The 11827-nt window shown below is 43.1% G+C and overlaps 2 protein-coding genes across 3 annotated transcripts; both read left to right on the top strand.

Annotated features, from left to right (window-relative positions):
• The first annotated feature begins 1628 nt into the window (after positions 1-1628).
• cmlc1 (cardiac myosin light chain-1) lies at positions 1629-2278 on the top strand. Its single transcript, XM_062384967.1, has one exon. The coding sequence runs from the start codon at positions 1648-1650 to the stop codon at positions 2242-2244; it is 597 nt and encodes a 198-aa protein (XP_062240951.1). The 5' UTR covers positions 1629-1647; the 3' UTR covers positions 2245-2278.
• A 3571-nt stretch (positions 2279-5849) lies between these two features.
• On the top strand, positions 5850-11247 carry gpsm1a (G protein signaling modulator 1a). Of its 2 annotated transcripts, none has more exons than XM_062381184.1 (4): positions 5850-5985; positions 8151-8520; positions 8633-8824; positions 9330-11247. In XM_062381184.1, the coding sequence occupies exons 2-4, from the start codon at positions 8197-8199 to the stop codon at positions 9552-9554; spliced, it is 741 nt and encodes a 246-aa protein (XP_062237168.1). In that variant the 5' UTR covers positions 5850-5985; positions 8151-8196; the 3' UTR covers positions 9555-11247. The 2 variants fall into 2 exon arrangements, with proteins under 2 accessions (XP_062237168.1, XP_062237167.1); XM_062381183.1 differs by having other exon boundaries at positions 5896-6000.
• The last annotated feature ends 580 nt before the right edge of the window (positions 11248-11827 follow it).

Raw genomic sequence — 11827 nt, 5'->3', positions numbered from 1 at the left:
GATATGTTACCTGGTGATTGACTATCAGTTGTCGTTGATGCATTGTGGGAAACAATGAGTTCCCTGTATAGGGTACAAAAACTTCACTAAGCATTTGGACAGAACTACAAAATTGCAGATTCACTATATAGAGATTAGCGTATCACATTGTGACGGAGCGGCTCCGCCACTGACCGCCAGCGGTCTTCACACACACACATCCATAGTCACATGCGCACACACAGCAGTCACACACACGCCAACAGAGATTTCCATGTTTCCTGTTACAATTACTGTTTGATCACTATCAGAGTACCATATGTGTGTCCAGATAGTACAACATGAGTACACAGAACAACATGAGAGGACAGATGGTACCACATGTTAGTACACATGTAGTACATGTGTGCACAGGGTACTACATGTCACTCAATCAACCACATGTTATTTGTCTCACAGATGTTCAGAAGGATCAACTTCCTGTTCTTAACTCTACACGAGTCAAACAGAAACTTAGTGATCAGTGAATAAACTCAGTCCCATGTGAGGATCCTCTCCCAGGAGTACACAGAGTACTTTGTATATGTACAGAGTACTACATGTGTGTACTCTGTGTACTAAATGTGAATAAACTGAGTTAGCAGATTATTCAGATTTAGTTAATAGAAACAATAAATGTGATAGATGATTCCTCCTTCTTCTTCATAGGTTTATTTGTCGCAGATGTATGCGTGCGTGTGTGTGTGTCTTTGTGTGTGTCTGCTAAGTGTGTTTGTGAGAGTTCAGTTGAATTTATCTTTAACCTCTGGACAATGTCAAGTTATTTAAAGACTAAAAGACAAAGAGCATTATGGGTAATCACAGTCCTTATCAGAGTAGGGAATGTTAATGATGAGCAACAAGAGCAACACACACACACGAGGACCCCACACACACACACTCAAACACACATCTACACACACAAACACACACACACACAAACCTACTTAAACATAAACACACACATCCAATGTATTAACACTTTACTTTAAACATTACAAACTGGTTCTTCTCATATAGTGAATCCTGTTGTTGTGTTATTGTGTTGTTGTGTTGATGTGTTCAGTTCCATCAGCATGTGTGTGTGTCCTGGGAGAGGATCCTCACATGGGACTGAGCTTCATCACTGATCACTAAGTTTCTGTTTGACTCTTGTAGAGTTAAGAACAGGAAGTTGATCCTTGTTAACATCTGTGAGACAAACTGGGAATATGAGACAAACTGGGAATATGAGACAAACTGGGAATGGTGAATATGGACTTTACAACTAAAATGTGATAATTGATTGATGTTATGTTCTAGCAGTTTGTTGCAATAGTAACTGAGTCAGAGTTAAACTTATCAAAGAGTTTTTATCAAACCCTGAATTCTGGTTCAAACTGGTTCTTTGTTCTGGAAACTTCTTATCTTCTGTGTGAGTGTTTCTATTCCAGTTTTTCCATATTTGGTTGTATGCAATTGCTCTCTCTCTCTCTGTCTCTCTCTCTCTCTCTCTCTGTCATTCTCTTTCTCTCTCTCTCTCTCTCTCTCTCTCTCTCTCTCTCTGTCATTCTCTCCTGCCTCACTCGCCCCGCCTCTGGCTCTCATAAAACCTCATCCATCTCCGTCCGTCCTCCGCTCTGCAGCACGATGGCTCCAAAGAAAGTGGAACCGAAGAAGACAGAGGTGAAGAAGGTGGAGGTGAAGAAAGAGGAGCCTCCTCCAGCTCCGGCAGCTCCGGCAGCTCCGGAGACCAAACCTCCGGAGGTTGACCTGAAGAGCGTTGTGGTTGAGTTCACTCCAGATCAGGTCGAAGAGTTCAGAGACGCCTTCACGCTGTTTGACGAGACGCCCACTGGTGAGATGAAGATCACCTATGCTCAGTGCGGCGACGTGTTGCGAGCGCTCGGCCACAACCCGACCAACGATGACGTGCTGAAGCTGCTGGGGAGGCCGAAGGTGGAGGAGATGAACGTCAAGCTGCTGGACTTCGACACCTTCCTGCCCATGTTGCAGCACGTGGCCAGATCCAAAGAACAGGGCACGTTCGAGGACTTCGTGGAAGGTCTGAGGGTCTTTGACAAGGAGGGAAATGGAACAGTGATGGGGGCGGAGCTCCGCCATGTCCTCGCCACCCTGGGAGAGAAGATGACAGAGGATGAGGTGGACCGACTGATGGTGGGACAGGAAGACGCCAACGGACACATCAACTACACCGAGTTCGTCAAACACGTCTTGGCTGGATGAACGTGAAATAAACGTCAATGTGTCGACACTTTCATTCCTTTTATCACCAAGTGTTGTTGTTTATTGACAAACATGTTGAATGAACTCTTCTAAATAAATCATCTTCATATCAAAGAAATATTGACAATCAATTTATTAAGACAAAACCTTTAAAACAGTCAATTGAAAACAAAAACATCAAAGCCAAGAAGTGAAAACAGATATAATATCACAAACACGCACACACACACAGAAATACAAACACGCACACACACTTCTACACACACACACACTCAAACACAGACATCTACACACACACATAAACACACACAAAAACACACACAAACTCCAACACACACATCTACTCACATGACACACACACTGACACACACGCATATACTCACGCACACTCCAAATCACACATCACACACACACGCACACACACACACTAAACACAGTGAGGTTAAGAACTGGGGTCTCAGTTATAAAACTGTGCGTAGAATTCATACTAAAGTGTACGTGTGCACTAAAGCCAGAAATGGTGTATGCAAAATAAAATTCCTATTTATAAAACCATGCACACGCACACCAGAACGCAATGTTCACTTTATAAATCACAGTCCACCTGCAAAAGTTCCCAAGTGGATCTGCCTCTAACTCCGCCCTCCACACGCCCACTTTCTACCATAAATGGTCAATGCAAAGCAGCTCATAAATATTAAATGATGCTGCTGACCAATGGGCTCCACCGTGAGTCCTGACGGAGTCACTGCATCGAGCGATGAGAAGAGGAAGTGAAACTTTCTGACATGAGGTGTTTGTTAGTCAGGTGAAGAGACATTTGCTGCAGAAAGAGAGAGAGAGAGAGAGAGAGAGAGAGAGAGAGAGAGAGAGAGAGTCTGAAATAAGAATCAAATTCAAAGGTGGAGCCAAAGACACACAGTGTCAGAATGTGAGGGAACTTGTTGTATCTCATGTTTTAATTCTCCAAACTGCAGGATTATTAAATTCAGAGACAGATGTCATGTCCTCAATCTATAGATTTTAGCTGAATTATATTTATAAGCTTGTGTTTGACCCGGGATGGTTCGGTTCCGTCAGTCGATCTAATACTGGACTCAGTTCAGCTCAGAGATCACAGATCTATAGAATCTAGATCAGCTGATCATCTCATCCATTCACCTGCTTCCATCACGCAGCTTCACGCTCCAGAGTCACGTCAGTATTTATTTATTTAGAGCATCGGACCGATTCCCTCACATCAGTGGATCCTCAGCTCTACACTCTTTCTTGTGAGTGATCTCCAGGTCGCTCTGTGCTCTGTGGCTCAGACACGTTCACTGCAGTGATTTGATGATACAAACGCAGTGTTAGAAGATATTATTAAAAACTATAAGTGACTGGGCTGTGTAACTCCGCTGTTTATTATCATCTGAACCTAATTTGCTGTAAACTGTTTTATACTTATTTCATTGAAGGTTCATGTGGAGCAGATTTGTCGTGAGATAACATCTGAAGCTGTTGGTTTTAATGTCAATGATGAAGTGGATCAACAATCTGCCTCAGTTCACCACCTCACGTTGGCTAAATGTTCGTACACATGCGTTTATTTTACCGTCAAGTTTGTTGAGGTACGAGGAACGGAACCATGGACTGGCACTAAAAATTGAAAAATACTGTATGATTACTGTGAATACTATAGTTTATTTTATCAAAAGTATTACAGTTTTTTACAAGGGTTAGGGTTAAACACTAAAATCAAAAATATTACACAATTATCAAACCTGACATTCAAGGAGCACAACATGGCCCAGATCTGCACCACTATAGGCACAATGTCAGATTCACACTTTTTGCAAAACAATACACACAGTGATTTACAAATCACCAAACACACTTGATTACATTAGACACAGAAGGATATCATGATGTCACTTCCTTGCAATTCCAAAGCACTGACTGTCAAATGACCCCCCCTATGAGCCAATTGGTTCAACACAGCCATCAGGTGCACAAACACATGACTGATTAAATGAAGTGAGTTCACATGACTTCAACCAAAGTGGAAGGAGTCAGAAGAGGAAGAAGACTGAGGAGGAGAGGGGGAATCCAAGGAGGAAGAGGAAGAGGAAGAGGAAGAGGAAGAGGAAGCAGGGGGAGAAACTGGCTCAAACAGAATTAAGTCATATGAAACGTGTCTTTCATTTTGCAAAGGATCTGAGGTGTTCTGCTGATTGTGTGGTTGTGCTGATTGTGTGGTTGTGCTGATTGTGTGTAGTGTTTTGAAACACCGGGCCCTGTTTTCAAAGTTCTGTCTATGTTCATCAAATATTAATATACAGAATATCCAGAGGTAATCAGTTTACTCTGTTAACAGTACTGATTTCTCAAGTTTAATTCAGAGTTTTCAGTTCACTTGTTATCAGGGTAAATCCCCATGGTAACAGCTGACCTGCTCCAGGTGAAGTTGGAGATCAAACAGTATGAAGCTCCGCCCACTGACCAATCACCTCCTTTGAACCATGACATCATGTTCTTAGAGGATCTGTGGAGCTGGTTGTTCGAGTCTCTGAGGAGGACCAGGGTCTTCAGAGACCCACGAGATCCTCTGAGCTCCTCTGATGAGCTTCTGAAAGATTTAGATCAGGGGTGTCCAAACTACGGCCCGCGGGCCATCTGCGGCCCGCCATCCATTTTAAATTGGCACGCCTCAAAAAAAAAAAAAGAAAAACAATTTTAGTAGCACTTAAGTGGCACTTATTTATAGCACTTTGTAGTTTTGCTCTATTTTTGAAGAAATTTTACTTTCTTGATTCTTGTTGTTCTGGGTTTGTACCCTTGAATGCACTTATTGTGGGTCGCTTTGGATAAAAGCTTCAGCTAAATGAAATGTAATGTGATGGACTATGGCTCACTGTATTGCAGCTATTCCCCCCCACTGTCAACAGTCCGATCCAGGGCAGGGGGGAGTGGCAGCGTGAGTGGCTCACGCCTTCTTATTTTTTCTATATGTGGCCGTCGGGATAAAAGTTTGCACGCCCCTGATCTAGATTCTCCTCAGAGGATGAACCTCTGTCAGCTGCTGGAACCCAACAGAATCAGCCTGACCAGTAAAGTGCTCCCAGTACCACAGACTGCATCTGCTTCACTTACTGGTACTGATGTACTGGGAGTGTTAGCGGAGGAGAACCAGTTTAACAGCTTGATCCTTGTTGTGAAATATGAGGCTCTGCTGTCAGTCAAACTGTCCATGTCTGTGACTGGTCATATGCAATGAACCCCGCCCCTTTCATGTGCACATGCTCATATCTTGATGAGGAAACATAACGAGTTGATAACCAGCGTCATGTGACCACTGCGCTGACTGTTATTTGTTGTTAAGTTCAGCTGGATCTCGGAAAGAGATCGTGCACATGTTGAACTTTGTAGGACAAGGACCCGGCTCTCGACTCAATAGTTCTCAACAATGCAGGAATTTGTGTGTGTGTGTGTGTGTGTGTGTGTGTGTGTGTGTGTGTGTGTGTGTGTTTGGCCTGAGGAACGCAGGATTTAGAGCCTCTCTTTGGTTACTATAGTAACCATGATGTAAGCCCAGAGGGGGGGGGGGGGGGTTGTCCTCATTCTCTTCCATTGTCCCAGTTTGTGTGTGTGGACGGAGACTCTTCACACAGAGCACAGACCTGAAGAAGAAGAAGGGGGAGAATTTGTCCTGTAACGAGGACGAGCGGTGGACGAGCGGTGGACGAGCGGTGGGATGTCGAGGTGAAGTAACGCAGAGTGCGTTTGATCAAACTACGTGATGTCAGCTGTTTGTTGTTTGTTGGATTTGTGGAGTTTTATTTCAGAGTTGAAGACAGAACTTAAATCAACACGATATAAATGCTGATGAGCAGCAGCGCCCCCTGCAGCATCAAATGATTAACGCTGTTGTTCTCTGAGTGATGAAGGTTTTCAATTGTAGAAAAACAATGTGTCTGACTGTGTCGTCCCACTTGATATTACCCATGATCCTCTGCTTCCTGAACCAGAAGAGCTGCAGCCGGAACAGATCTTCATGTTTTAACAGTTTCCTGCTGAATCTTGGAGATAAACTCTGGTTTTTAATAACTAGTGTTTTTAACTGATCTCAGTTAAAGGGTTAGGGTTAGCCAAAATGAAGGTTCCATCATTATCTACTCACGACTATGCCAATGGAGGAAGTATCCCTTTAATCAAGCTGCTGGTTTTAGTTAGAAAACTTATAATTAGTGCTGTCAGTTTAACGCGTTATTAACAGCGTTAACGCAAACCCATTTTAACGCCGTTAATTTTTTTATCGGGAGATTAACGCAGAGCTGCCAACTCTCACGCTTTCGCCGTGTGACACACGCTTATGCATGTTGGTGGTTGACTAAGTCACAATCATTTTTTAAAACATCATCGTATCAGACCGTCGTGAAGTACAAGGAGCGGGCGAGTGAGTGTGTGTGTGTGTGGTTCCAGATAGCGCACCGTAGCCCCGCCCCCTGCACCCGCGCACTCGCTCAGAGAGACACATTGAGGTCAGAGCTCAGTGACTCACTGCTTCTTAACTATGGAAACAGTGAAGACACAGAGTTTCTCTGGTCTCAGCTGATCAGAGATCAGCGCCGCAGCTTCTCGACCAGAGCAGAAGCTGCAGTTGGTTTCTACCGAGCTGCAGTATCTGTGTTCGCCTCCAGTCTGACCTGCTCTCGCTTTTTGTTTTAATATTTCGCAACTAAAATATATATTTTTAAGCTACTAGGCTGCAGCTATATGTTTTTATTTATTTAAAAATAGGGTACTTCTTATTTCATACATTTCCCACAAATATGGGGAGGACTCAAATAGCCCTACACAGTTCTGTGTTTAATTTGTTTCAAAGTAGGCCGACACTTGCCTGTGTATTTTGTTTGTGTGTTATTTGGTTGCTTGTCTGTTTGAGAGGCCTGACTGCTATGTTCACAGCAAACTTGAAAAAAAGAAAATATTAAGCCATGGTTTAACTGCACTATAGGCTGAGTCCTTGTTTACCTGAAATGTGCACTTTATAATTTTATTTTGTAGCGCCCTGTTTGGCAATGTTGTTTTTCAATAAAATAAAACATTAGCATAAAGCAAGCCAATCCACTTCTCCATGTTGATAGAGAATTAAAAAAAAAAAAAAAATGATGGGGAAAAAATAAATGAAGGGACATTAAGAATAGATACAAATTTGCGATTAATCGCGATTAATTTTGAGTTAACTATGACATAAATGCGATTAATCTCGATTAAATATTTTAATCTATTGACAGCACTACTTATAATATATAGAAGTTGGATTTTTCTCATTAATTATTAATATTCTGAGGATTTAAGTGTTTGTGTGTTACATACCAACCGTGTGTATAGATTCTTCTGACAGACGCTAGATGGAGAAAAAAGTTGTATTCAGCAATCTGTCAGACATGTTGTGTATTTTGTGAAGCAGCAGCAGGTTGTTTGGTCTGACTCCTTCAATCAGGAACATGCAGGGAACATCAGGCGAGGGGTGGAGCCTGTAGAGCAGCAGGGGCGGAGCCTGTAGAGCAGCAGGAGGCGGGACCTGACATATGAACTCTGCTGTAGAAAGATCAGTGTCGTTGTTTCCAGCTCATCCACACCGGCCTCATCATTAGAAAATCTGGAACCTCCTCGTGTTTCCAAGTGGACATCTTTGTCTTCTACGAGCTCCTCTTCTTCATCCTGAGATGTTTGTGTTCTCCAGGTTTCACATCGGTCACGTGTTAGAAACCTGGTCCACACGTCCACTCGCTCACTGGGAAGCTTCCACACATTTTCCGGGCTTCAGAAAATCTTCAGTTAATGTCTGAGCAGCTTCAGAGACACAGTGACAGTTCAGCTTCTTGTGTTATGATCCTGAGTTGATGACTTTTTCTCTGTAGCTCTTTCCATTGAGGACATCACCAACTGTGGCCCGATCCACACATCATGGCTGACAAACTGCCAGCTCCTTCCACTTCTTCACCTCCTCATCAGAACGGAAAGATTGGAGAGGCGGTGCCTAGACGTTCTTCACCTTCTCATCAGAATGGACATCTGGACAGAGGACAGAGACGTCAGAGTCCCAGTCCCATGAGTCCCGTTCTTCAGCCTCCCTCTGCATCCAGTACCCCAGCCTCCACCTCACCCTTCAGGTGTCTTGTGAGTCCTGTACCAGGGTCTGGCCCTGAGGGCAGGTCCACCTCCTCCAGACCTCGCAGTCAGAGTCCAGCTCTGACCTCCAGGACCAGAACCTACGCTCCTGATATTCAGGTCTATTAACTCTGACTGACAACACGACTTCTTCTAACATTTACTCGACATCACAAATGTCTGACGTAATCACTGAAGGACTCACAACACAACACTTTCCTTTCTGTTGCAGCGCAGCCAGCAGGAGGAGCCAGAGGCCTTGTTGAACCTGATCCTGGAGTCTCAGGGACAGAGACTGGACGACCAGAGAGCCAACGTTGGTCTCCTGCCTGATCCAGGACCAGCTCCTTTGTGTGGAGCCTGCAGCCATGAACAGCGCCCCCTGCCTACTGTGGACTTCTACTACATGTTAATTAACTTCCAGGTAGGAAAATCTTCTGTGGTTGATCTGTGACGACTCGTCTTGTTTTTCTTCAACATGTAAAACCCGACGTGTTTACTTAAGAAACTGAATTGTTCTGTATGTTGTATTACCTTGTGTCCTTAAGATGCACTTTCTGGTTAATAATTCAAATGCAGCTGATTAAGGGTAAAAGGAACATTTCCCTCTCTTGGGTCGCGGTGGGGGGGACAACCTGAACACATCATATCTGCAGCCACTAGATGTCGCCAGCACAAAGAAATAAGAACAGAAAAACCAGCGTCCATGACTTGACCCCAGGAGGTGGACACACAGACGAGGTCATGGTCGCTCTATAAACAAACGTTAACAAAGAACTTTCCCCGACTTGAAGTCTTCCTTCATTTTAAAGCAAAGCTTCTGCCGTTGATGAAATTAATTATTGGTTATCGATTTTTAGATCATTTTGGAACATAATTGAGTCAATGATGAAATAAAATTATTAAAAAAAATCTCCCCCCCGCTGTAGTCCGACAGGATGGAGGACCAGCGGTGCCCCCCCCCTGACCTGGATGAACTGGGTGACCTGGTGGGATCAGCTCCAGAGGGTCAGGAGGATTTCTTCAGGCTGATCCAGAGAGTCCAGTCCAGGAGGATGGATGAGCAGAGAGCGTCGCTGATGACATCACACACTGAGGATGAGGATGACTCCTCCCCCCCATCGCCATCATCTTTGATGAAGATCGAGAACTGAGAGCACATAGAAAGGGTTTTCCTGAAACCAGGTTCCAAACTGTGCTGATATGTTTAGATCTGTGGCCAGGCTCCAGGTCTAGGATCTGGTTCTGACTCCAGGATGGACCAGTTTAATAACTTGGGTCATGATCTGTTAGGTAGACCACACCTGCATCAACTATACAATGACCAGGACCAATACCAGGACCTGGTCCTGGCCCTGTTTCTGGTCCTGGACTTGGACCTGGACCCGGACCCGGACCTGGACCTGGACCTGGACCTGGTCCTGGTCCAGGTCTACCTGTATTTGTGTCTTTTAGTTCTTTAACTAACATCAAGAAACTGTCTTGTGTTTGATTGCTATTTGAAATATTTATTAACAACGTGTCAGAGTCTCAATCGATCCTGATGTCGTCATGTTATCTTCAACCACATGACGAAAGGATCATTTGTAAATTGAATCAAATTAGATTCTCCAATGAATAAAAATGAATTATCAGATTTTTAATAATGAATAAAACGCTCAGGTGACATTTTAGAAAAAAAAGGAGTAAAAGTTTAAAAGTCCAATAGACAGGTAAAGGTTCTTCTTCATGAGCTCCTGTGTTGAGGTGTTCCTGCAGGCACTGCATCACAAGGTGGATGCATCGAGGAAACGAAGCAAGGTCCAATTCCATCCCCCTATTCAAAAACTCGATTTATAAAAGGTCTTCATTTTCTTCTTTGTTCAGTTTATTGGCAGGTGGCAACCAACGTTAAGGTGCATCACCACCACTCCACTGTGTTGGAGTGTGAACCTCAGTTATCCAGATCATATTCAATTCTTCTGTCTGATCCGGTCTCCCTCAGATAATGAACCAGAACCTGTTCTTCCTGTGATAGGATCTTTGGATCATCTGTGTAGGGTCAGGGGTTACACCTGGAACAAATGTTTCAAATGATCTTCAACCAAAACTGCACTGTTGCCACAATCTTCATATATCTTCTTTTAATCCTCTAATCCTCTAATACTTTAATATTTGTTATACTTAGGGTTAGGGCTATACTTGTTATACTTTTATACTTTTCATACTTTATTAATGTAAAACTTTAATACTTTGATTATTTAATACTCTGATCTGCTCCCTGTAAAACTCTCTGCTCTTCACTCTCACATGGAAGAAGAACCTTTGTTGTTTTATGCTTATCTTCTGACCATGAAGATTGATCCAGTCATTCTTTATCAGCTGTGTGGGTTATGGTTATCAATGCTTCTCTCCACCTCCACCTGAAGACCAGACTTATTGTTTCACCTGCTGAACTACACGTGATCAAACCGTCATCTAGCACAGATCTAACGTTACATGAATATTAATCACTGACGACCGGATCAGTTCCGCCCCCGTTAGACATCTCATCACATAGATTATTATTTTATATTTGGACAGTAGTTTGTGTATATGTTCATTCCATGGGAGCGTCAAACCAAACACCTGAAGCCTCACCTGCTCTTTTCTTATGTAAAAACTTTGCTGCACATCAACACCGGCACACTAACGCTTGAGGTTTTAAACTGATGACCTGAAGCGCCATGAATACAACCATTTCTCGATTCTTGTATTTCTCCCATAATATGATTAATATTCTTATTTTTCACAAGACTCCATTATCAGAAAAGAGCAAGCACATCTTTAATCATAATGAAAAACAAGCCTGTCCCAAGTCTTACTTGAATAAACCCGTCATATAAAAAGTCTTAGGATCCTGAGAGCTGTATTCCTCTTTTGCTACTTGGCAAAATCGTCTTTCTCTTCCTTTTCCTTCTAGAAATTGACTGATTCAAAGTATCTAGAATTAATGTTTTAAACCTTTATCAATCTTTTTATCATTCTCCTCAAATGTCCTCCAGGACATGGTGGTGTTTTTCTTCATCAATTTCTTGCATTTGCAGAACGAGAGAAACATACTCGGCATTGTCACGCCGTATTTGATTTAAGGGCCGACAGAGAATCTCTTTTTCTGACGTGATCTTAGAATGAACAAAACAGTTACCTCCTCGAGTTTCGCCATATTTATTGTTATGTCATGCAAATCCAGAAGTCCCACTTGGTCTGATATCTCCGGAGTGTCCTCTAGTGGTATCTTCCGGTAACAAGCGTAGTGCATCGTTCACGACGCAGCCGGTTGTTTACACAAACGTGTTTCAACAGCAAGTTCATAGGTTCATTCTAGTGCTGATGTGTTTCCTATGAGAACATCTATCACTTCCATAATGAAGACAAACAGAACCTTTTCCTTTAAGCAGTTCTGAAA

This window comes from Platichthys flesus, chromosome 3, assembly GCF_949316205.1.
Source record: "Platichthys flesus chromosome 3, fPlaFle2.1, whole genome shotgun sequence".
Lineage (NCBI taxonomy): Eukaryota > Metazoa > Chordata > Actinopteri > Pleuronectiformes > Pleuronectidae > Platichthys > Platichthys flesus.
The sequence above is the reverse complement of the archived record's forward strand: the minus strand, read 5'-3'. Positions and strand labels throughout refer to the sequence as shown.

What these genes read in the sequence shown, in the direction of transcription:
- cmlc1 (XM_062384967.1), top strand. Translation starts at nt 1,648, where the DNA reads ATGGCTCCAAAGAAAGTGGAACCGAAGAAGACAGAGGTGAAGAAGGTG.
- gpsm1a (XM_062381184.1), top strand. Translation starts at nt 8,197, where the DNA reads ATGGCTGACAAACTGCCAGCTCCTTCCACTTCTTCACCTCCTCATCAG. An exon ending in CCTACGCTCCTGATATTCAG is followed by an intron (nt 8,521 to 8,632) that starts GTCTATTAACTC and finishes TTTCTGTTGCAG; the next exon opens with CGCAGCCAGCAGGAGGAGCC. An exon ending in ACATGTTAATTAACTTCCAG is followed by an intron (nt 8,825 to 9,329) that starts GTAGGAAAATCT and finishes CCCCCGCTGTAG; the next exon opens with TCCGACAGGATGGAGGACCA.